The sequence below is a fragment of the Argentina silus genome (assembly GCF_951799395.1).
Source record: "Argentina silus genome assembly, chromosome: 22".
NCBI classification, from domain to species: domain Eukaryota; kingdom Metazoa; phylum Chordata; class Actinopteri; order Argentiniformes; family Argentinidae; genus Argentina; species Argentina silus.
In genome coordinates, this window is record NC_139676.1 from 8568113 (window position 1) to 8593964 (window position 25852).

The window sequence follows — 25852 nt, forward strand, 5'->3', positions numbered from 1 at the left end:
TCCATTTGAAAATATGATGTGTTTCTGTGTACAGGGACTTATTCTGATAACATCAGTGTCGTTCTTAAAGCACAGATGCATCCCCGAATCCAATTTGATGAACAGATGAGATATGCTGTATATTACATTGAGAATCACCACTAGCACAACTTTAAAAGTCTGTTCTGCAGCTACACTATTTTTGGATGTTTCACACTGGCCATGTCTCAAGTTTCGTACTATTCGACTTTCTGTCACAAGTCCTTTTTTTCAGGTCAGTCTTTGTCTTGAGTAAACGTTTCTATTCCTGGGTCTGGAACCTGTGTGACCTTTCCTGACTCTCATCACTGTGTGAATGTGTGGACAGCAAGAAGATAATTACCACCCATTGACGCAATTGTTCAGTGGCCCGTTTCTTGGGATTCAATGCAGTACAGCACTGCCAAGTGATTGCCTTATGTAAAATGCTGAGACACTTCTCAAAAAGTACTGGAGTAAAATATTGGAGAAAATATTGGAGAAAAACTAGAGTCTTCAGAGCTTTTGAAGCTCCTTAATTGACTGGGTATCAGAGCTGTTTGTCTCAAAATCTTTTGACAAGAGCCTGGAGTTGTTTGGTTCCTTCAGTTATTCATGAGGGGAACCTCCCTGCCCTCGCTTCAAAGCTGAAGTGAAGATGGTATTTTTGACTGTTTAGTCATAGATATGTGGAGTTGGTGTAGCTGTGGTCGAAGTCTCAAGGGATATGCCAAGCAAATGTTTTAAAGAACACATGTTCCACATAGTTCCAACAGAGAGAGACTGTGAGACTCCTTCCCCATCAGGAAGCTGATATTTACATACCTACCTTGTACCTCGTTCAACATGAGAGACAAGGCCATGGCTTCCAAATAGATTGTTGTAAAGGATATGTTAATCTAAACGTTCAGTTGGGACACTTTAGAGTTCAAGTGTACAGTACAGTACTCTATTGTAATCACTGTTGTCTCATGGGAATATGTGGTTTCGGCTTTTTGAAGCGCAGACAGTTTAACCCAAAACATTTTTATATAATATTTTGAACACAGAATTGAGACACATGACAGGAGGTTGTTTTGCTGGTCTATGTACGGTATCTATCGCATGAAGCCTATCATCATCCTGAAGCTTATTCAACCTTAGCAACACCCATCTACAATAACACAGTATCAGTACTCAGATTTCTGTTGTTCAAACCAATTTGTTTTTGGTATGTCAGAGAAAAACCCCCAGATGATTGACATACCTTTGTCTTCCCAATATGTTAATAATCTGCCTATCCTCCCCCCAATCCTCCACCCCTGTCCCGCCCTGTCGACTTCCCAACATGCCTTGCATTGGGTCGTACAGACATACAGAAACAGAGAAATGTCAATCTAAACTCAGCCTATTGCATCAGAATCAACACTTAAAACACTGACATATTGGATTTTTCGTCTAGTTTCGTTAAGACTAGTCCATTTACAACTAGCCCATTTACAATACAATTTACTCAGATTCGTGCTGCTCCACAATTGTATTACGAGCAACTACACAAGCCCTGTTTCAAGCAAATATTCATTACGTGCTTATTTGTCATTCCTGGCACTCGTGGGAAAGGATAAGTAATGCCAGACGTGCTGTGGAGGTAGCAGTATCACAGGTTACTGCCCTACAGTATAGCACATATTGGGATTTGATCAGGGTCTCTTTGGCATTAGGTTTGTAGCCCTGTTACAGATAGAGGGATTAGTGTCATTAGTCAAGTAGGGATGGATCACTCAGAGCAGGGCGGTAATAATACAATAGATCAGGACTAAACGGTCGTGGAGGGAGGTTGTCATAGCCAGGTTCATTCTGGATACTGCATAAGGGGCTGTTTTTGGGGGCAGTACGTGTGGCTTAGACATTCAGATATACACCCACGCCAATGCATGCACTCGCATACACAGACACAGACAGACACAGACACACACACACACACACACACACACACACACACACACACACATTCACACACTCACACTCACCCCCCCCCCCCCCCCCCCCCACACACACACACACACACAAACACTGTCGAGTTGCAAGGAGGTTTTTTGGTATCACCGGCATGATGAAACAGAGTGAACAGGGCTGAAATCAAAGAGAAATTATGGATACAGTGAAGTGGCGGGCGCCACGGCAAGGGGAGATACAGAACAGATGGGGATGCACTTTTAACGGAGCGGCAGATATATGTTGTCACTCTATTGTCAAAACAGCAGATGGAGGTGTGTGTGTGTTAAGGAATGAGGAGCGTCCGTGTCAACAACAGAGAAGCAGACGGTGACTCGTGTTGTCTGGGCCTACTCCTGGTGGCAGCGCTTGATTTGATTTCACAGCGTTGTTTTTTTTACTGGTAGTTACCCTAGCATGTAGGAGATTGCATAGTCACAATTGTTTCTTTCTGGTTCTTTCTTTCCAAATAGTGCGTATGGTGCGTCATGTATCCCAAATAAACACATACAGTGTTTAATTCATACAGTGCCTTCGGAAAGACCCCTTCACTTTTTCCACATTTTGTTGTGTTATCGACTCAACTTAAAATGAATTAAATTAAAAGAATTTGCTATCAATTCACAAACAATACCCCAGAATGACAAAGCGAAAACACTTTTTTTTTCTTCAAAATGTCAGTAAATGTATTAAAATTGAAATACAGAAATACCTCATGTACATAAGTATTCAGACCCTTTGCTATGACACTCTTAAAATGAGCTAAAATGCAAACATGTCATCAACAAATCACTCAATAAGTTGAATTGAGTCCATCTTTATGCAAGGATAATAGTTATGTAATTTTGGAATTTCTTTGTTTTTATAGGGTCTCTTTTATAGGGTCTCATTTGCATAGGAAGCAATTACACACTGTATAGATTAGGATGTCACTACCGACTCAGCAAATTTCATAATTTTCTCTTGATCCTGACAAACTCTCCAGTCCCTGTCGGTGACAAACATACCCATAACATAGCTATCAGTATTCTTCACACGAGAGATGGTGCAGAAACGGCATAGCATGTGCTGGATTTACACCAAACTTAATGCTTTGTAGTAAAACCAAATAAACACATTTCCAGCCACTTTCTTTGCTGTATCACTTGAATTCCAAACACAATTATGCATATGAGATGGATTATTTTCCATTAAGGGAGTCTTTTTGGCCACTTGGTTATACACCAATTTTGTAGAGTGACTGAGATGATGTCCCACCGACTGTGCTTTTTCCTCTCCACCATTCAACTTTGTAAGTCTCCCCAGGCCTCAGGGTCGCATTCCTGAGTTTTGTTCCTCTCCATTTGCTCAGTTTGTAATGACAACCTGATCCACACAGTGTGTAATTGATTCCTATGCAAATCAGAGACCCTATAAAAACAAAGATATTAATTCCAAAATTACATGAACTATTATCATTGCGTTAAGATGGACTCAATTCAACTTATTGAGTGATTTGTTGATGACATTTTTTGCATTTTAGCTAATTTTAAGAGTGTCATAGCAAAGGGTCTGAATACTTATGTACATGAGGTATTTGTGTATTACAATTTTAATACATTTACTGAAATTTCCAAAAACCTGTTTTCGCTTTGTCATTCTGGGGTATTGTGTGTGGATTGCTGGCAACATTTTTTACATTTTATATATTTCTAAATTGAGTCTATAACACAACAAAATGTGGGAAAAGTGAAGTGAAGAGGTCTGAATCCTTTCTGAAGGCACTGTAGGTAACTAAGGTAATTACAACTTTTACCGTATCACTTCCAAGTAAATCCCTAGTGATTTTGGCACCCACAGTGCTACCATATTACTTGTGTGATACCCACAGACTACATATACAGCGGAAGTTAAGCACAATTTTGCTTTAGGATGGGCTTTCTTTCCCACCTACTCTATATCATCCAAAACCCAGATGTGAGTCAAATTACCCTCCAAGGCCCTGGTGTGGATTAAGAGCTGCCCTCCTTACCCTTAGTGCTTAGCACACATCCTCTGGGTGCATTTAGAATTCATATCACCACCTGAAGGCTTTGATATTTCAACGGCGTCATAACCTTTATGTGTTTTTTACATGACCACTGGTCTCCTCGAGGTGTAGAGGCTGTCAGTAAGCTTTCTTGTCAGAGGTGTGTGTGTGTGTGTGTGTGTGTGTGTGTGTGTGTGTGTGTGTGTGTGTGTGTGTGTCAGAGGGAGAGCTATATAGAAACAGGCAGACAGGGCGAGAGTACAAAAGATGAACTTAAGAATGAAGAAAATTTGATATTGATGAGGGATGAGTGAATTCTTATTAAATAAACCGTTTATACCAGTTAGAGTGTTATTTTGACATCCAATGTTCTGCAGCGTTGGACAAACTGATATAGGTTGATCTGTTTGTCAGTTTGTTTATCTGCTTCCAACAGGCCTGCAGACTATTCCCACTTCGTTCATTCCGCACAATCTAACACGTAGTCTGACACGCTGCGTTAAAATCACTTTTTTCATCAAACTTATTCGCCTTTACTTTCTATCTTTTATCAAGAGAAGACACTTTTATCGTTTGCATATGTCCCCTTCCCTAAGCTCACAGTGACGGTGATTTGACACTTTATTTCACTCTCTCTCTCTCTCTCCCTCCCTCCCTCTGCTTGTCCCCTGCCTCTCCTTTTGAGTTCCCGCCCCCACTCCTCCCCCCACTCTCTCCCAGCGAGGAGTCAGAGAGTGTGTATCGGCTCCATAGACAAGCCTGACATTTACTTTTGCAAATAGGATCAGCTGGATTTCACTGCCATCCTTCCAATGTGTCTGTGGGGGGAAGAGGAGGACAGGAACTTGACGGATCCACCTCTACAGTCTTGACCTACTCTCAACCCGCCTCTTAGCCAACAGTTTATACTCTAGTGTTTTGTTGTCCTTTTCGAAACTTTGTATGTCACTAATATGACCAGATCTGCATTTTGATGAGTTGGACGACATTTTTGTTTATCTGTTTGGAAAGTGGAGAGACTAATACTGAAGGGGGGGGGCAGGGATGTTTTGAATCCCATTTGTATTTGTTGTCGTTTGAAGCGGCTAGCCAGGAATACTGGTTTCCTCATAATCTATTTGAAATAGAGGATTATCAATTTGGATCCTTTTTCGAGACTGTCGATGTTGTGTGGGGTTGACGTTACTTTGTCGATAGCCGAGAATTGCAGAGAAAAACAGTGGTTTGTCTGTGCTAAAAGCCCACACTGGATATGCCAAGTATCCCCAGAATGCCTTCAAACAGAAATGCTTTCAAATGTTTCGCCTTGAGAGCAATCATCCACTGTCACAATCACCCTTTAATGATGTCATTTGGACAGAAAGCAAATTGTATGCTTTTCTTTCTCAAGCCTCAAATCCAGTACATCTAGTGAATGGCCGCTATGAATACACACGGGAGCAATTATGTCCCTGGCCAGTTTACAGCAAACATAATCAAGAAACTGCAGATCTCTTTCATTTGCATGTTCATGTGCTCTGTGTATTTTCTTTTACATACATACCAATAAGACAGTCCTGCACAAACCTGTTTGTTTATTACTGCCCCCGAGATTGGCTACTTTGGACAAACACTGGTAATTTACTAATTGGAGTGTGAAATGATAGGGAGTTCTCCATTAGAAAATGCCATTGCACAAACAGGCACGGGAGGATCAAAGATTTATCCTTCAAAAATGCTGCGTTACCAGAAAACCTCCATGTAATTTCCACCACCTCCCGCGCCTAGTCGTACCCCCCGTTCCCTCTCCCCTACAATTCCCCTAATGATCGTAACTTGCCTTGGAGCCCATAAATCTGAGCACTAGTGAAACTAAGTGTCTCATCATTATGCAGCCTATACCTATCTACCGACGGAGCATCACTGCATACCCTTAGGACAGTAGCACTTGTTCAAATCCAATCTCGTTCCTGTAAGCTCTTTATCATTTTTTTCTCTAATGACGTCCCGATGCCATATTGTTGTCGTTCGAGTAATGGGGTGAGTTGAATTACTCTTGCTGTTGAGTAATGGTGATGGCCGACTACAGTCGACAAGGCCGTCTCAGTTTTGGGTTTAATGTTGTTGCAGTTTATTCCCTAAGAGGACGTGTTGTTATGGAGTCACGTTGGAGCCCACTGCAAGATGGTTGTCACCATAACAACAGCTTTTTTATATCATTAATTTCCAGAGAGACGTAAACAGACATCATTTTCATATTTTCATATCAACTCATTTTCTTCAACTCATCAACTCTTAAAGGGAATACTAATTGATAAAATATAATATATATATATAGCAACATCTCTAAGTCTCTAAGTTGATGTTTCCAATGTTTCTAATATCTCATAGTAATAAGTAGTACTGCATGTGTTATTTTACATTTACATTTAAGTCATTTAGCAGACACTTTTATTCAAAGCAACTAACAGTAAGTATATTTGCCTAAGTGAGTGAATCAACTATATGTTGATTGTCATTGTAAGTAAAAAAATAAGTGTCATTGTCAGTCACAGTGCTAGGGAAAGGCAGAAAACCTTTTCTTTCATGCTGTTATTCATTGAATAAACTATCATTTGAAACCTGGCTGGAACAGGAGCAGGTTAATGGAGGTGGTACCCAACTACCGGTATATACTTACTTAAGAGAAAGCAAGGTGACCTGGAAGTATAAGAACAGTGATTTTAGGGAACCACAGGGTGCTTGTGTGGGAAGGCATTGAGGCCAAGTGGTCGAGAAATAAAAAATAAAACAGCCAAGATCTATCTCATTGTTTCTCGCCCCCAAAGAGAGCGATAGACCCCTATTCAGATTTAGTTGTGAACAAGACTTCAGACCAGGCCCCATACACTTCAAGGGCATGAAAATTGCCTGGAGGATAGTTCTGCTTCTCAAGGTGTTTTGCAGGGATCGTACAGGTGGAGGCACATCTGGATAAGCTTGCTCTGTCTGTCAGAGTCTTAGGATTTGGGAGGGTATTAGCAGTCTGGTGAGCTAGTCTGGGAAATAGGAAAATGCTCTGTCGAGGAAAATGGGCAAATAACTTTTGTAAGTTATGATTGGAGTAGGCTCAGGGGAGGTGTTAAAAAGTGCTAATCGCTAAGGTGTTAGCAGCCATAATCGGAAAGAAAGAACATAACATATCTGTTATTGTGTTTTCAAGGCTTCACTCTCTCTCTCTCTCTTTCATTAACCTGCTCCAGCCGACTCTCCGACATTTGGTCCTTCTTTTGTTCCAGTAGACTCTCCGACATTTCCCATTGTTTTGTTCCAGTGGGCTCTCCGACATTTAGCCATTGTTTTGTTTCTAAAAAAAAAAAACGGAAAATAAATGTGTCTGAGTGTTGCGCTTACAAGTATAATGGAGCATTTACTCCGATCCCTGCTCCTAAGGGGAGCTATATCCCGGAAAAGGAGAAAATGGCATAGCTGCCTCGTTCAGAGCCACACAGTCCCTCTAGTCCTTCAATATGCAAACATTGTTTGACTTAATCCACCCTAATGATGCAAATGTATGCTGTTAATTATTTCTTGCAGAATCGTATCTGCACTAAACGTTTGCCGAAATGCAATAGGGACATCAGTCTCAATAAAGCATTCAGGGGGAGGAGGGAGAGAAAAATACACATTATTCCGGATTTAGTTGTTCCTTCTCTTTTTTTTTTTTCTTCATTTGCATTGACTCCATAAAAAAAAATTAGCATTTTCCATTCTGTGTAATAATGGTTATACGTGTGATATTGCCTTCTGTGGATAGGCCTCAGTGCTGGAGAGTCTCCTTCAGATAAGCTGGTTTAATTCAATCCTTGTCTAATAGCAGTCAGTGAATGTGTATCCCTGAGTGCTCGCTTATGGGATCATCTCTTGTCATTGTAATCCCCAGCTGACACCTGTTTGCTGCTCAAAACCGATTCTTCGTTAAAAAAAAACTAAAAAAAACTCAGATTTATGACACTACTACTATCCTTGAATAGATGCACAAGTGTAGAGTAATACAGAATAAAACATTTTGCTGATGAGTGGAGCCCTTGTGGTGCTTCAGTTAGCAGAGGAAATGCATATAGGCCTAATTTAAACCTCTAAGAACAGTAGTATACTGTATCTTATCCAACAAAGGTCATCTTGTGTTAGCTTACAGACCCTGCATTGGGCTGCACCTTACTGTATTACAAAATGCTTTCTCCACACCAGCAGTACACCACTCTCTATAACCTGATCCTGCAAAGGTACAATTGATCATGAGACAAAATGGCTTCCCCTCCTCTGTAGTCCATCTCTCCAATTATGATCCGTATCTGAGCCGGGCATTGTTGTGTGTTGAGCCAAAATGTTTCCTCAACAACAAAAACAACGCATCCCTCTCCATGATCTACAGTATCATAGAAGGTGACGCTGGTCCTGATCCAAAATGGCTCATCCACCTCATCACTGCAGTGCATCCCCTCCCTCATACAATAGGAGACCAAAGCCGGAACCCTGCAAGGTGCTGTTGAGCCAGAGCCAAAATGGCTCCTCAGCTGCTGCAGTGAATTTCTCAGCTCACTGACTCTCCAGATGGCAGGTATCTTTAGTGCTCAGCACACTTGTCACTGTGCTGAGACAGGTTGCTCTGGCGACGGTTCACTGGGCCCAGCAGGTCCTCTCAGGACACCTTCAGATGGACTTTAATATGAAACACATGACCCTGGCTATACAAGACCCCCACCTGGCCTTTAACAATGGAGCTAATTGTGTCTTTTCCTTTGTATGTTCTCTGTGGCACTTCACAGAGTAATCATCATTAATTACTAACTTGAAAAGCAATGCCGACAAAATCAGCAGTATTTTTTTTTTTTTTCAAACAGTCCAGTTATGCAAAAGTGATGTGTATCCGAAGAAAAACGGGATTTAAATATAATATGAATCCTTTCAAATACTCTTTTTACACCACTACATGTAAAAGACTGCTAGTTTTCCAGGCATTAGCTATGTTGTTTGTTGTTGATGCTTTGTAGAGCGTGGCCAATGGTGCGGAATAGATGCCTGAGCTCACAGCCATCATACCCCACCAGAGACCGACACATTTGGTGACTTTTTTAAGCACTGAACAGTTGTGTACCGCCATTTGAGAGCCTGCCATCATTCGTTATTTAGCTGAGGCGGTACAGATGTACCACATTAAGCTTCCATTGAGGGAAGTGGGTTGAGGGAGGGAGGTGGCGGTTGGGGTGTATTTTCATTGTCACACAGCGATACAAGAGGGAATTGGTATACGTTTAACTTGAGTGCTCTCAATTAGAGTGTGAAGTTGATGATAGCACGAGATAATTGTTTGCTATGGAGAGGGTACCCTAGTAAGAGATGATTTTTACGTGGTATTGTGCTCCTAATGTATCTGAAGAAATTATCTGATAATGGTTCTGAGAAATGGTTGGCGCAGAACATATAATTATTACAAAGAATTGTGTTTGTGAGTACCTTGATTGGATATACATATAGCTTTGTTTGCTTCCCCTCGGCGGTTGTAAGGCACATTATTATGAATACTCTAGTAAAGTGGGATGCATCACAATCAAAGAATACCATGACGATGAAAATATCTGGAGACAAACATAGCAAGCTTGCATCGAAAGCTCAATAGGATACTGGAAATACAGCTTTTTAACCAGATTGTTGAGCGTGATAAAACATTTTATATTTCATATTCAAGATGTGCGCTAGTATAAGTAACATGGCTAACTGTGACCAGTCGCTAATATAGCTAAAAAATAACTGTTTTTGAAAATAAGTCTAAACTGCGCAGTCTTACACACTGTCTCCGTTTCTGGGATGATGTGGAAAGCGAAATAATGAAGAAAATTCAGTTATATTATGGTGGGAGTACATTTAGCAGCCAGCAATGGATGCAACGACTGACCATCTGTGAGATCAACATTATAGTTTTAACCATGTTTTGGAGCTATACATTGGTTTGTTTACAATTGCATTGACAATGGAGTAAAACAAGCTTATATTTGGGGTTCTGATGGGGTAAGGCAGTTGATCTAAGCTCAGGGGGCATGTATAACATAAGTTAGATTCTTCAATAATCAGTGGCTATATACAGAATCATGAATTTAAAATTCAAAAGATGTACGTACCAATTACAGATTGCCCTTGTAAAGCTCATGCATGATGCAACACATTTTCACAAGTCAGCCTAACTCCAGAGAGGGTAGGGCACCAACCAAACAGAACAGAAATCGATATCATCAGGTTTAATTTAATTTTCAACATTTGTTTTTTTACCAACCAAGACAAAAAGGCTTGTGTAGCCTCATGAGTTCATCACTTGGTATCAGTATTCCCCCTGAACTGTACATAAAGAGTCCTATTTCTATAGACTATTCAAGAAGGACAAGTGATGCGGGTGAGATTGTGCTGCGGAGCAGACCCCCGTATTCCCTGGTAGCCCGCAGTTCAAACAATCCAGATGGTTCATTTGCATACACTTCCTTATACCCCCCTCCATAGGATCGTCTCTACACACACACACGCACGTGCGCGGACACATGCACACACCACACCACTGTTCCAGAAAAAACGAGTCCCCCCCCCCCCCCCCCCCACCACCCCATTGGCTCAGCCAAGGCGATGTCAACAGAATCTGTTTGATTTACTGTACATAAATGCATCAGGAATTTATAGGAAGCTTAATTAGCAGTTGTAAAAGTGACTTATAGTAATTGTTCGGGACACAGGGGCTATAATGCAGCAGTTATCATTTCCATAACTCTAAGTCCTGTTCCGCTCTTAGGAGATTATTTGATGTTGTATGGCACTGTTTTGCTGTTAATGAATAGGGCTTTTGTGTTGGGGGGAAATAGATCGCGGTCAGTGCAGTAGCTAGCTTACAGGGTTCAGATGATAGAGAATGAACAGGAGCAGTACAAGTACAACCTCAGCTAACATTTGTGTGACTGCATTATTTCATAGATATGACGACATAGATATTGCAGTGTTTTCAAAGATATCATCGTGGTTTAGGGCATTACTTTAACCACAGGGCAATAGCTCCAAAAGAAATAGAATCAAGAGCATTAACAAAAATATACTGCAGAAAGAAACTGTTTATGAAACCCTGCACCAAATGTAGTAAGTCCAATATGTGGTACCAGTAAAAGGTGTGACATTGCCACACTCAAACTCTCTATTGGCTTGGAAATGCTTATTTCCCCTCCCAGTTAGTGTGCTGTATTTAATTTGTGAGTCTTGGAGTTAATCAAATAAGTGCTGTTGATGGTTGCCCTCTAGCAAACTGTAGATGGGGCCTCCTGTTCCTAATTGGAGGCACAAGTCAAACGCATTTTGCCACCTGTCTTTTGTCTGACAGGCACGTTTAGCTAAAGGCTTGTTCTTGGCTCACAGTGTACATCTGCACGATGTGATGTTAAATGATCCTAATGTCTGTGACAATCATCCTCTAGAAAGGGGGGCCCAGTGGAGGCTGGTGGAGGTAGAAATCAGGGATGGGCTCTCATTGTAATGTATTTGATACCATTCCTCATTACAGTCCATGCATTACAATGAGCCCATCCTCCGATTTCGACCTCCTTCAGCCTCCCCTGCGGTGGACAGTGTGGCAGGCTAATTAGTCATATCATATTAGTCTACCACCATAACTCTGTGGTAGTATTTGTTCATAAGCAGGTGTTGCTCATAGTACAGAAGCAGATGAGGTTTGCGGAAAGACTAAGACTTATCGTGATGTGCAGTATTTGTGTGCAATACATGGTTCTGTACAGCCAAGATACTAAGGTGAAGGTTCTGTGTGGTAAGAAGCAGACCCAGGTTCAAATAGTATTTGAAATGATTTGAAATACTTAGCTGTGCTTGATTGAGTTTGCCTGGCAAAATGTAGCTAATGGAATAGTTCCAAAAGTTAAAGCAACACCCATCGGGCGCAAGTATAGACATAGGCAGGCTCAAGAAAACGTATTTAAAAACAGTTTTTGACCAATGTCTGGTAACAAGCGATAAACTCTGGATTTGGGATTGTTGGTGACCTCTTTATGTTGTCCTTTAAGATGGAGGCATACTGTAAACTGTTTGACTACAGAACACGTCAAAGCTGTTGTTGTCATGAATGGGAGGTGTGTATAGCATAATAACATAATTATTCCTTAGATGAAGATGCTGACACACACTGTGCGACGGCCTCTGTTGCTCCTGCACGCTGTTGGATGTTTTTGTTCTCCGACACATAACTAATGTTTTGACGTGGTTTCAAGTACTACATGTACAGTCCATTGTTACCTTAATCAAAACAAACACACCGCTGTCTTTGTCCATCTCTTTTTTCCTAGTAAACGGTTGGCTCATTGTGGAAACAGGCTACTGCAGGTTGGACACAACACGTAGACTCACTTGTACTTACCCATAAAGGTGTCATGAGAGATAGTACAGCATGTACACACATTTTTTAAAATGTGTTTTTGAAAAACCCCTCTATCAACATAAATAGATGAGTTTAACCAACATGCCCCCTTCAATACTTCAATCCCCATTTAGCAGGAGACTCCGGCGACTCTCGTTGCTGTCACCAAACAAGCTCCATCAGCGACTACCTCTGTACGTACGTCTGCGGCGGCCGCTGTGGGTTTTTGATTTATCGATGTGAGTGGGAAACTATGAAGCTCACTTTGTGACAGCTCCGAAGCTTTCGAATTTAAGATGTCATTGAGCTGATGAATGTGTGCAGCTTGAGCTTAGCCAGTGGCATCGTATGTCACTGTCCGGAGTGATGAGAGGCCCTGCCTGCCCGCCTCCCTGTGTCTGCCTGCCTGCCTGCCTGCCTGCCTGCCCGCCTCCCTGTCTTCTACCACTGGCTCCACCGGGAGCGGGAAATGGGCCTGCTATTTATTGAGGTTTGCTGGTGTACTGTAGATCAGGTTTGGTGCAAAGTAATTAAAACACATTAGGCTCATGTTGTTATTATAAGTGTTATACTGGATTTAAAGTAGGTAGTTCAGCACGTGTTTTGGGCACGGGGGAAATATGTATTCAAAGGGACCGCATGAAAAGAGAGCACAACCGTGTATGCCGTTTTGTTCATAACATATTTTTATGATATGGTATTTTTATGGCTATCCATTAAGGGGGTGCTGAACATAACAATGTACTGTATGGTACAAGATACATTAATCAATGTGTTGATTGTGTGATTGTCTGATTGAGATATTCCTGTGCCAAAAGTGAAGCCAAACCACTGTCAACAACACATCCTACAGGTCCAGTTTAGCCAGCCATCGAACAACAACACAGAAGCTCACCCAAGTCACATATTTGTCTTGGAGTATCAAACGACGTAAACAGCAGAGCAGCAGCTGCTGACCCAAATACCTGTTTCTAGGGAAAAGAAAAAAGAAATGTGCCTCAACTAGAAAAATGTGCATCCTTTAATCAAACTAAATGTCATATTTGTTTGGGTAAAAGGTAAAACATTAGCATAGTTGACTGAGGCCACCAACTCTGCCGGTAGGACCAAAAAGAACAATACACACACACCCAGCAGGAAGCAGTAAATAGCATCCGCAGCATCCATCAGTGTAATAGGGGAAAATGCACCCCTGTCATTAATTGTGTGCCCAGGCACTAGGAAATGTAATTAGACCACAGAAATTAGGCCATGGGCTCCACACTGCACTGTACAGCGCCTCGTAAACAAGCCAATATATTTCTCTAATACTTGTATAAATTATTAATTTACCGTAACTCTTTTGCTGTGGATTCTTTCACAGAGGGGGGGAGGGGGGGGGGGGGGTACACAAAAAGAAAACGGAAGTGTTTCCTCAAGTCACGGTCATGGTTATCGTCTTCTAAAAGCTCTGCTCTTATTTATTTGGTTGTGTGGATTCCGCCCGCCAGGTTTTGCTGTTCAAGGCAAAGCGTCGCCATCTTAATGTCAAACCTATTTTTCACTGAGTACTTTTCTCTCGCTCGGGGTGGTTTATCTCCACCTCGCGCTCATTTGCAATGGGGAAGGGAAATAGGAAGGCCACTATGGCTGCCCATATGTTAACATGATTGGCCTAGCTGTAATGAGGTGTGTGTGTGTGTGTGTGTGTGTGTGTGTGTGTGTGTGTGTGTGTGTGTGTGTGTGTGTGTGTGTGTCACTTGGTCTTTGTCCGTGTGTGTGCGAAAAGAAAATACTGTTGGAAGGTCACTATGGGCACCGATATATTAGCATGAATGGCCTAGCTATAATGATGATGGTGGTTTAAAGCTATGTCAGCCCCTATCTCCCTAGCATGCTTTATTGCCTCAGACAATCTTCTTCTCCAGCATTATCTAGCCATGACTCAAGCCCAGTGTCCCTTTAATAAAATCTAAATCAACGGCACTAATTGGGCCCAATCAGGACATCGAGCCGAACCAAAGCAGAGAGGAAAGACAAACCTGCTTATTCCCCCACACTAACTAGCCAGCTATACTGATGCATTTTCTGTCGTTTATGTTTTGTTTTTTGTTTTTTTTCACAGTTGTACAGCTCCTTGGACTTTGGCAGAAAATGGCAGCTCGTTCACGAGCATGTGACTCCGAACAGATTCTACTGGTGAGTCATGTTTCTTTTCTTGCCTTTCTCCTTTCTTCTACTCTTTTCTTCTTCTCTATCCACCTTATCTTTACGTTGTTTGGTCGGCTATTGCCGTGCAGCATTTGCGGGAAGTGTTGTTCATGTTCTGTGTGCAGGAGATGTGAAGGATATTGATGTGTTTGAACAAGCCCGCCCTTGAATGAGTAACGATGTTGGTGGACACTCTTTCGAGAGTTGATACAATCGGACTAGAATTAATCTCATCCACCTCCATCGTATCACACTTAGCATTCAACTTCCCCTTGCATCACTTTCCGGTTGATTTCTCGAATACCTCTGCACTGATACCAAGCAATTGCACAATAAACAATCATGATTCGAAAGGTTCATCGAAAGGCGAGGAAATAGCAAATATATACATTCGTACATACAATTTGATCTTGCCCGGTGGCATAACTAACAACGCACCCAGGAAGTCCCTGCCGCTTCTTTTCCAATCACGTTAGCCAGCTCCCCTTCTCTCTCTCCCCCCCGAAGTGCCCTTCCTGTCTGGGAAATGCACACTCATCACAAACGTAAGCCCAAATCTATTCCAGCTCATTGCTTCTCCGAGACACTTGTCTAGGATAGGATGGTACAGTACGGTCCGCCACGGGCTATGTCCACAGTTACTTGCATAAATCTTGGGGCTACTTTCGTTGTGTTGTTCTATAATCCTAAATAATGTGGTTCATCCATCCTCGACTTGCCCCGCGCCGCTGTAGAATGCCCTGGCCCCTTCAAGGACATTTCAACTCTGGACCTTGCATTAAGGGCCCCTCCACTTGGCTGAACTCAGATAATGGCTTTATCAGCCTTAGAGGGAATGAAATACCCCCCCCCCCCCCCCCCCCCCACCACCACCACCACCACCACCACCACCACCACCCCCACCACAATAGGAAAACAATATTTGTCCAATGTACTGTAAAATGTAATGCACCAACATGATATTGTGGTGCAAACAGTATATGTGGTGGTCTGCAGTATATGTGCAGCCTTGTCAGAGCTTGAAATCACATTTCTATTTCTAAGTCTTTACATTTTCATGACAGGGAGCAGTTTTTGGTCGGAAAACAAGCCCACAGTTGCATGTTCTTGCGTGCCCATATGTGACACTTGTGGCACTTTCGGGGAAAACTTTTCTTGCACACACAAAAACCCGTCGCTGGTTTATTCTCATCGCTAAGCTAATGCTGAAAGGAGACATCTATAACTGGAGCTGAATAACCCCTGCTGAGACTCATCTTCCTTCATCTGTTATTCCCTCTTACTCTCCTCCTCCCTCCTTCTCTCCTCCCCATCATTCTCTCCTCCTCCTCCTCCTTAACCCAGGTCTGTAACGGGTCTAGACAAGGAGTCAGATCTGGTCCACATGGAGGCACACACCCCTGATGGACGTGAGTAATGAGAGCACACACACGTACACATACTGTACACACGCACGCACACACGCACACACACACACACACACACACACAAAACCACCCTCCCACACACACACACGCGCGCATGCACGCACCCGCCCACACACACACACACACACAAACAGAACATCCCCAGTCCAATTATCAAACCAAAACAGAGAAAAGCCAGTGAAGAGATAGAGGCAGAGAGAAGAGAGGGAGTCTGTTGAGGAATAAATTCCACCCTGGGTTTAGAGCGTGTCTCTGGGGTCCTGGACTGGATTACCCCACTGATAAATGTGGTGCATGATACTTCATTAATATGGCCTTTCCTTCTTATCCATCTCCCTCTCTGAATGTCAGCTCCATAACTCTAAATGGCATTACCACCAAGGTCTTCCATAGGTGAAATTGTTTATCCTACCTCGTGTTGTCGGAGCTTCTCGACTCACTCAGAGATCACACCTCGTTTTTCTCTATACAGGAGGTGATAGTTAGGTAGATATGTCAGTCTGTGGTGTCAATGGACTGTGGGAAGACATTATGGAGTAAGAAGCGAATTCATTTATCACACGTAGAAAACAGTTGCCTTGAAATGGTTGCCTTGAACATGAAAAACATGATTAAATGTATAACTGGCTATTATATACAATCAGTATATCAAATGTTACATGTGTTAGTAGCTCCATATCACTATGTCAATGACAAACCATAGAACATTCCTCAGATAGTCAAAACACACAAACACACAGCTGGTAACCACAATTCATATTCTAGACATATTCCAGACATATTTTAAAAAATTCTCCTGCAGGTGCCCAGTATGTAACCTGCCGAGCTCAGATGTGTTCTGAGGCCAACAGGAACTACCCGTTCCCCGGGTACATCGACATCAGCTCCTTGGTGGTCCAAGATGACTACATGTTCATCCAGGTAGGCTATCACCAGAGAACTGATTGGACCACATTCAACGTAGACCATGATGCATTGCGAGGGATGCACATCATTAACCTTGAATGATATGTTATGTGTTATGCTTACTTGGTTTGGCTACGAGGGAATTTGCATTTGTTTCCCACAGCCGAGCGGCACCCAACAACAGGTTTATTCTCAAGTGCCTGTGGGTACATGGCATGGTGGAACTACCTTGTTGTTATTCATAATCATATAATATTTCTTTTTTTAAAGACACCAGTACCAAATACAACAGATACATGTGTAGACAACAGCAGGTTTTTTAATTGTTTTGTTTTGCAAGCTGAGAATTGGTTCACGTGTTGTGGTACTTACCGGGATTAATGTTTCAGAACAATAAACAGTTGCTGTTTGGATATTTTATTTCCCTCTTCACCATGGTCAGAAAGACAGTAGAGACACATTCTATATAAAATGGTGCTGTATATCATGTAGGCTACGGAAGACGTGTTGCGTGACATACTGGATGGAAAATATGCAAACCGTGTACATTCTAACCTCCAATGAGAGTCTGCATGCTCTTTTACAGAGTGGAGATGTGGAGGAGTTTTATATTCATCCTAGATGGCGCACAGTATGTCATATTAATCATCATTTGTGTGAGAGAAAATCTGAAATTGTAATGCCCTGAATTCTAAGTAATGCCAGTGCAATTTTTGGGGGTATATTTAATTTTCTCTCCAGCCTGAATATTATTTCCTTTGACATTGTGCAAATGAGGATGCATGCATTTAAAAGCCAACAGGAATAAAAAATAGGAATAATTATCTTCTCACCAGTCCAGCACAAACTAACTTTTATCCAAATTTAACTCTAAAGGTCTCCTGAGTGTTTGAAGTGTCTGAGTGCTGCCCGAACGTCTTCTCCACTTTGAGCACATGATACATGACACTAACCTGGCATGGCAGATCACTAGCTTGGATCACTTGGGGCTTTAGCACGCTCGCTAGCAATGGTTAAATAGCAGGACGATAGCTTATAAGTCAGGATAATGATGTATATAGGAATATGATGAAGAAGCCGCTTGACACTGATCTAAGGAAGTGTTAATTTTTGCCCCTTCTTTTGTAAAGTAGCTTTAGTTTGACAAACCATATTTCTCTCAGGGGTAGCTTTAGTGTACGGTAGTTAAACTTTTCCCTTGTAAAGTAATTGGTAATTTAGAGTAGCTTCCCCAACACTGCCCACAGTAAACATAAATCACTGACTCCCGTGTGCGCAAACATATAGCTTCTCCTATTAACATATTTTTTAGCATAACATCCGATGGCATGATTCTCTTCTGACTTGTAAATGACCTGGGTATGGTATTCATTTTTCTTACCAATAACAATGTTGCAATGAAAAAGTGTTACAATTCGGATAATCTCATGCATGCTTTTGATTAGACCAAGCAAATAACACCTCCATCTCTCCAAAAACTCTTTAATCTGATTTTAGTCACAGAGATAATTTTGGCTCCTCTCGTTTTAGTGAACTACGTTTTCATTTAGTTATAGATTTCTGTCTATTTAGTCCGTTTTCATCTAGTCTTTTGCCACGTAAAAATAGGTTTTTCGTAATTGATTTCAATGAGGAATACTGAATACTGATGTATTGTCAGTTTCACAGGCCCACCCCCCCTTAATAGTTCAGGCCAGGACTAGCTCAGAGTAAGCTGAACCCAGATCTGTACTAATGGGCAACGTCTATCCCGTGCCGTGATATCCTGGCAGGTTAAATCCGTGGTCCAGAGATCTCTCAACCATGCTTGACCTCATGGAAGTCTTTTAAGCAAACCCACAATCACTCAACCTAAACCTCCTTCTCAATTCAGGCATCTCCGTGTTTTCCCGCGTTACGTTTCAGATGACGGAACCTGAAAAGGGAGAAAAATCAATCATCCCAATTTCTCTTTAGGTTCAAACCGCCTCTGGCTACTCGGCCATCGATCTCTGGCTTCTTCACTCGATTGCTTGTGGGACTGTTCTGGAGAGCTCACAGTCAACCCACTGCTTCTCTCTCTCTCTCCCTCTCTCTCTCTCTCTCTCTCTCCCTCTCTCTCCCTCCCTTTCTCTCTCTCTCTCTCTCTCTCTCTCACCCTCTCCACTACTTTCCTACCACTCCCCCCCGCTCTCTCTCAGCCTCCTATTCAACAGTGCACTTAGAAGCCCACTATGAGAGGAGTGATTGCTTCTGTCATACAATAATGAAGCCTATTCCGCTCCCCAACCGAACAGCAGCAGCTTGTTTTGTGGAAATTCTCGATTAATGAAATTATGAAGGGGAAGTGGATTAAATGGCTCCCCAGCCGACGCTGGGGAGGGAATCTCACTTTTCTTGTGTGCGAGAGAGAGCGAGCGTCGTTTTGCTAGCCTGATAGGGTAGCATAGTGGTTCTGATGACAGGTTCTCTAACACACTCCCCGTTCCTGTGTTTGTACTGCATAGGCTAACCATTCCGTTGTTTGTGGAGAGGAGGCCGGCATCATTAGGGATGACTTTCCCTGAGACAGGGAGTGAGCAATGGTTGGGAGAGTTAAAGATTTCTCTTGACAAAGAATAATGAGGCTATTGATTGTCCTACAAGATATTTACCAAAGTCCACCTCGAAACCCACAAAGGGCATCGACATCTGGGGGAAGAGCGGCATCCTCTGAATGCTAGCCAGGAGATTCCTTTCAATAGAAATAGTCTGGAAATAGCAACTCAGATTCCTTATGCATCACATGTGTCTTGATTGTCCTCTCGGGCAAAGATAGCAACATACATGATCGATAGGCTATACGTGCTTTCTGTGCAAACTGGATTCATAACAAATGAATGGATATTTTATTAAACCATTACTTATGCAGGGTATCCCACTGAGGCCAAGGACTCTTTTTCAGGGGAGCCCTGCTTACAACATGAACAATAAACACATACATACCCCGGATAACAGATAATTGATCATGATCATGAATTCACTGATAGATACAGGATAATCGAATTTGAGTACGTTTTGAAGGTCGTTCCAAGTACGCGGGGCACAGAAACCAAAGGCCAATTTGCCTCGTTCAGATGAAATGTGTGGAACTTTGAGGGTTAGTCAAGTTTGGGACCTGGTTTGGTACTCTGGAGAGCGTGTCTGCCATAAAAGCAACATTTTTTAATTTATATACAAATAAAAAAACAATGATAAGCCCTTCTTGATGTCAAAGACTCCCAACCCACAGACTGATATGAATGACTATCCCTGGAGATGAACCACAGAGCAGTGATAAAGCGAGTCTAACAGTTTGATTTGAATGGTCAATGTGTGTATTCAAAAATGAGGTAAAGATGTTGCAGCACTTACAAGCAATGCGTGGAAAAACAAAGAGATTGTTAACCAGGTTCTCTGTGTTACAGGTAACCACAGCAGGACAGGCCAGCTACTATGTGTCCTATCAGAGGGATCCATTCCTACGCATCAAACTGCCCAAATACTCCCTGCCAAAAGTAAGCCATAGCCACCTCAGACTGTCAAACACCTGCCTTGAGATTGTTGAACTCATTTATCAATCAAACGATAATAATAGATCATTAATTAATAGATGAACAGATGAGAAACATACTATAGATCAGTATCATACTGTAGCTCAATACTGATATCATAATCATAAAAGTGATCCAACAATGTACGCTTTCATCTCACTCCTTCAAACACATTTTGTTGCTATAGCTACGGCATATGTAACTATAGCATCACTACACTGGTCTTCCCAGTGCAGTCCTATAAGCTGCTCAGAGTGTCAAGTCTGAAAGTGACTTACTGTTCAGTATTCACTCGGCACACCTGATCCTGTGACCAAACTTAACGTTGTCAGCTTGTTATAATCCCCTAACCCCCCTGTCGTCCAATCATAACTGCCTCTAATCTTCTCCCTCTCCGCCACACAGGACCTGCACATCGTCAGCACCGACGAGCACCAGGTCTTCGCCGCCGTGCAGGAGTGGAACCAGAATGACACCTATAACCTCTACCTGTCCGACACGCGGGGGATCCTCTTTACCCTGGCCATGGAGAACGTCAAGACCACCCGCGGCCTCGGGGGGAACCAGATGCTCGATCTTTACGAGGTAGCTATGTCTGTCTGCTCGTAGCGATTGTGCTCTACCACATTAACATTCATTGTGGAGTACCCCCCCCCCCCACCCCCCATAGTTCAAACAATGTAAACCACAATGATATATCCAATATACATTTGAAGTACCACTTTAATCGGTGTTTTTAGGAAGAGACAGACTATTCTCTAGAGCCGCCTCACTGCCGGCAGGAGTAGTACAGACAACTTTGACCAAAGCACTTTCTAACAGTCCCATTTATTGTTGTCACACCCTGGAGTGTTTAGCTTCAGAGGCTTGGGGGACTCTGAAGACTCAGAGAGACGACAGTCATTGGCTAAGAGCTCTCAGCGCAACAGGAGAACAGAGGGGACAGTGAAAGCACTGGCCTGTTCCCTCATCTAACCCCTCGACTCTAAGTATTCATCAATGCCCGTCAGCACAGTATTCTCCGCTTGCCTCAAATCAATGGTGTTATTTCCTCGTAGATAATGGTTCCCATTCACCATTGTTAAGCTTGTCGGAGCAATTCACAAGTTTAAGTGTAATTTGGATTCAACCTGGTAGAATCCTTTTTCAATCAACACTTGTTCTTCTGAGTTCATGCTAGTTGGTCATTTGGGTCGATTTTTAATACAATCCCTCTCCCAGAGGTATGAACCTGTACATGGACAATCGCACAACATCTGACTTTCCTTAGACAATGAGTGGTACCAAATCAAATACTTTAAAACCCAAGGGAGAAAATAAAGCACCGTCTCTTCATTTTTTTTGTTCTCCTTTTCTCTGAGGGCTATAAATAGCTTTTGAACAAGGGCGCGGTGAGTGGATGTGAGTCCTGGATGATTTAGTTAATGGTAGTGGTCATGATGCTCTCCTGTTAGTTTTCCTTCCCTTCCCTGCCAACGTTTTAAACCCCAGGAGCTCTGATTCAGCAGCGGATCCATATCACTAATAGATTGCGGAAAGCTTCATTAATGCATATTGAAACATTTTAATATGCTGCCTGCAGGGAGACAGAGTGCATGTACTGTATACATGTACTGCAGGACGAGGGTAGGCTACTGAGGAACGGCTATGGTTTCTGTTGGTCGTTTGTCATAGTGGTGTGACAGCACACACACACACATACACACGCCCACGCACCACACACGCATGCGCACCACACACACACACACACACCATCCACTCTCTCACACACACTTACTGTACATTTTGATGTTGTGTCTGTTTAGATTGATCTCTGATTCACACATAAACATAGTATACAGCGTAGGCCTATGGTTTACATTGCTAGATGTCACTGTTGACTGAATGACTGAAACGTTGACAGTAACGATCATTTTGATAATCAACGTCAGGAGTCGTATCACAGGACGTACTGAACCAAGTGGTGTTACGGCCGGTGGCAAAGGCAGTAGTTTGAGGTTCCTTTAATACAATCTGATCTACGTTATCCTCCCACAGAGTGGAGATCTCTGTACCCTTCACTTCAGAGGAAGGAAGAAAGGAAGGGAGTGTGGGTGGCGGGTGGTAGTGTGGATTGAGGGTAGATGAGGAGGGGGGCCGGGGGGGGGGGCCAATAAATAATTACCACAGTGATTGACAGATCCGGTAAGGGGAGGGAGTGGTGGTCCTCATTAGCCGTGTCCATCCAGAGTTTCTATGACGATGTCAAACGCACTGCCTATTAGTGCCACTTATACGGACGGGCCCTTCGGGGGAAAAAGCATACTTCTGGAGCCCTTCACCGTGGCAACCCATCTTATTTAAAGCAGGTCATCAGCAGCAGGCCTTTCCCTCCATCCATATGTGTGTGTGTGTGTGTGTGTGTGTGTGTGTGTGTGTGTGTGTGTGTGTGTGTGTGTGTGTGTGTGTGTCTGTGTGTTTGAGGTGTGTGTGTGTGTGTGTGGGTGGGGGGGGGGGGGGGGATAGCTAGCTAACTAGAAGGCTGATAGCTCTGGAGGGTGTCTCTGGGAGAGGGTGTCATGTCGAGGTGTCAAGTTTTAAATGGTCACCATTTAAGTTGCAACAACATGAAAGAGAAGAAGAAGAAGAACTAGAAGAAGCAATAAGAGAGAACAATTAAAAGAGAAGGTGACTGGTTTTGTGATGTCTGCCAGACAACTGTTATTTGGGGGATTAAACAGCTTGTTAGATGTCTTTTGTCTTGTTTGAGAGTCCATATAGCAAGGGGCTATACGTCTGAAATGACACCCTACTCCCCCATGTAGTGCATCACTTCTGGGCTCTGGTCAATAGTAGTGCACTGCACTAGGGAATAGGAATAGGATATCATTTGAAATGGAACCACACAGGACTGAAAAGTCGTGCAATATTGTGTATAACATATAAGTACATTCAGGGCTGTCGCGGTTTGAAATCAGTAACACTCAATCTTTTAATAGGCTCTCATCATTCTGCATCGTTAGAAAGTTGATATTCTCAGCTTTTCAACAGTTATCAGAACAGTTATCAACAGTTTCAACAGTTATCATCCAACACTGTATATGTTTAGGGGTGCGTGACTAAAAATGATGGAGGAAGTGACAAATAATAAAACGTGGCTTGACACAACTGCTGTGGTGCGTTAGCACGGTTACCGCGACAACCCTAACTACAGTAGAATAGATTAGATTAGATCAACTTTATTCATCCCCCAAGGGGAGAAACCACCCCTGCACAAAAAAAGACAATAAATACAGAAGGGACATAAAGATACAGAAAACATTGCATACTCTCAACATTCAGAGACATGATGATCTGTGTCAGCACAACAATACGACCCTATCCAATACCGTACAATCGTTATCGTCACAGTCATCATAGTTGGATATGGATATGGGGAATTGGGGGTGTCGTTTGAGACAGAACCACATGGGGCTCAAGCCAAAAGTAGTGCACTACATTGGGAATATTCAGTAGGGTGCCATTTGAGATGCAGCCATGCATGTGTCCATTTCTCCTAGGTAGCAGGCATTAAAGGGATGCTGATCGCTAACAAGAGGATAGAGAACCAGGTGAAGACCTATATCACCTACAACAAGGGCCGTGACTGGAGGTTACTGCAGGCCCCGGCCTCAGACCTGGCTGGGGAGGACATCCACTGTATACTGGTAAGATATTGCAGAGGATGATATTAACTCTGCTGTATACTGGTAAGATGTAGGAGAGGTGGTCCTCTGTGGCTCAGTTGGTAGAGCATGGTGTTAAGAATGCTAAGGTTGTGGGTTTGATTCCTGCTGGGACCATATATACTGAACAAATGTATGCACTCACTGCAATGTAAGTCGCTTTGGATAAAAGCGTCAGCTAAATAACATTCATATTATTATAGGTTAATATTAACTGTATACTGTTAATATACAGGAGAGGAATGATATTCACTCTGCTGGTAAGGTACAGGAGGAGTCCTGGCAAGCCTGGTCCTGGAGCGCCGCGGTGGGTCCAGCTGCTCGTCTCCCAGCCTAGCACTATCGAACCTGATTGAACTAATCAACTGATCTTGAAAAGCTTGATTAGCTGAATCAGGTGTGTCCCTGCTGAGCTGGGACAAAAGCCTGCAGCGATGCAGCTCTCCAGGATCAGGAGTGAGGATCACTGGTGTAATGTGTTGTTACAATGGATGACATTCAATGTGTGTAATGCTAAAATACCAGGGAGGACGGAAGTGAGATCTTGCTATGCCGGTAATCGAACGTTTGGGACTCAATGTACAGTACATACTATGTGATAAGAGTTGCGTTAGGTAACTTCGTGAAGGTAGAATGTTTACACATCGTAATGAAAAAGGGTAAACGTGTAATCACGTTTCAGATGTAACACAGAGGTGAAAATAATGCTCACCGAATACACTCCTCATGTTTATTTGTTCAGTAGGTGTCTCATCTCTTCTTCTATCCCTTTGAACGCATAAAAAAGGAGGACTATTATAGATATTGTGTTGAGACATTAGCTGGAGTTCATGCTGTTTAAGAGGCAATTGCAGCTGCGTGGGGTGGGTTACAGGCTGAATATGATTGTGTATTCGTGTGACATTTTAATTACCGTCACAGATTTCTTTTTGATTACCGAGTTAAATCCTGTTGCCCTTGGTGTCCTCCCAGCAATGTCATGCTATCAATTGAAAAGATGAAAGTGAACACATTTTTTTTCTGGTCTGTGAACCGATATAATTGTCTTTTGTTGTGTTGCCCTCAAGACTTGACTTCATGCTTTTATAGAAAATCCTCCCTGTTTTTTTCATTAATGAGTCATATAAAGCCAATTAAACCAATCTATGAAAGCATGGCACTTTGTTGAAGGCCAAAGAAACTGGCTTACTTGCATGTCAGTGTAGTTCATGTTTTTCTGTGGTTGTCTGTTGAGTGCTACACACTGCACAACATGATCATCGTAATTCTAAAATCTTCTACTGAAAAGGAGAACGCTGCTCTGCTCTTTGATCTTCTCCATTATCTAGGTATTGTTCATGTTGCCATAGTTTCCATTTTTTTTCTGCTAGCATTACATTGGAATCATGCACAGTAGTTGTGTGGTCTCAACTTCCAAATGTATTCCATGTAACATTTTAGTAATTGAGCAGTTGTATAAAGGCTTCGTCAAACTAAATGGAGTGTGTCATGTCTCCCCCTCCCCCCCAGCCTTTCTGTTCTCTCCATCTGCAGCTACAAACATCAGAGAACCCTTACCTGTCTGGCAGCATATCCACCAAGAACTCAGCGCCCGGCATCATAGTGGCCACAGGTGATAAAATAGGAACATTCTATTTCTATGTGTTATTTAACCTTTATTTATACAGTTAAGTGAATTAGGA

General features: G+C 42.6%; 1 protein-coding gene across 1 annotated transcript in view; it reads left to right on the plus strand.

Moving 5' to 3' along the window:
* sorcs3a (sortilin related VPS10 domain containing receptor 3a) overlaps positions 1 to 25852 on the plus strand; it is a 55290-nt gene that overhangs the window by 8282 nt on the left and 21156 nt on the right. The window contains exons 3-9 of the mRNA XM_083694209.1: positions 14497 to 14570; positions 15927 to 15991; positions 16812 to 16930; positions 20341 to 20430; positions 20872 to 21051; positions 24006 to 24152; positions 25680 to 25782. Coding sequence (XP_083550335.1) covers positions 14497 to 14570; positions 15927 to 15991; positions 16812 to 16930; positions 20341 to 20430; positions 20872 to 21051; positions 24006 to 24152; positions 25680 to 25782 — 778 coding nt within the window. The remainder of the gene's footprint in view (positions 1 to 14496; positions 14571 to 15926; positions 15992 to 16811; positions 16931 to 20340; positions 20431 to 20871; positions 21052 to 24005; positions 24153 to 25679; positions 25783 to 25852) is intronic.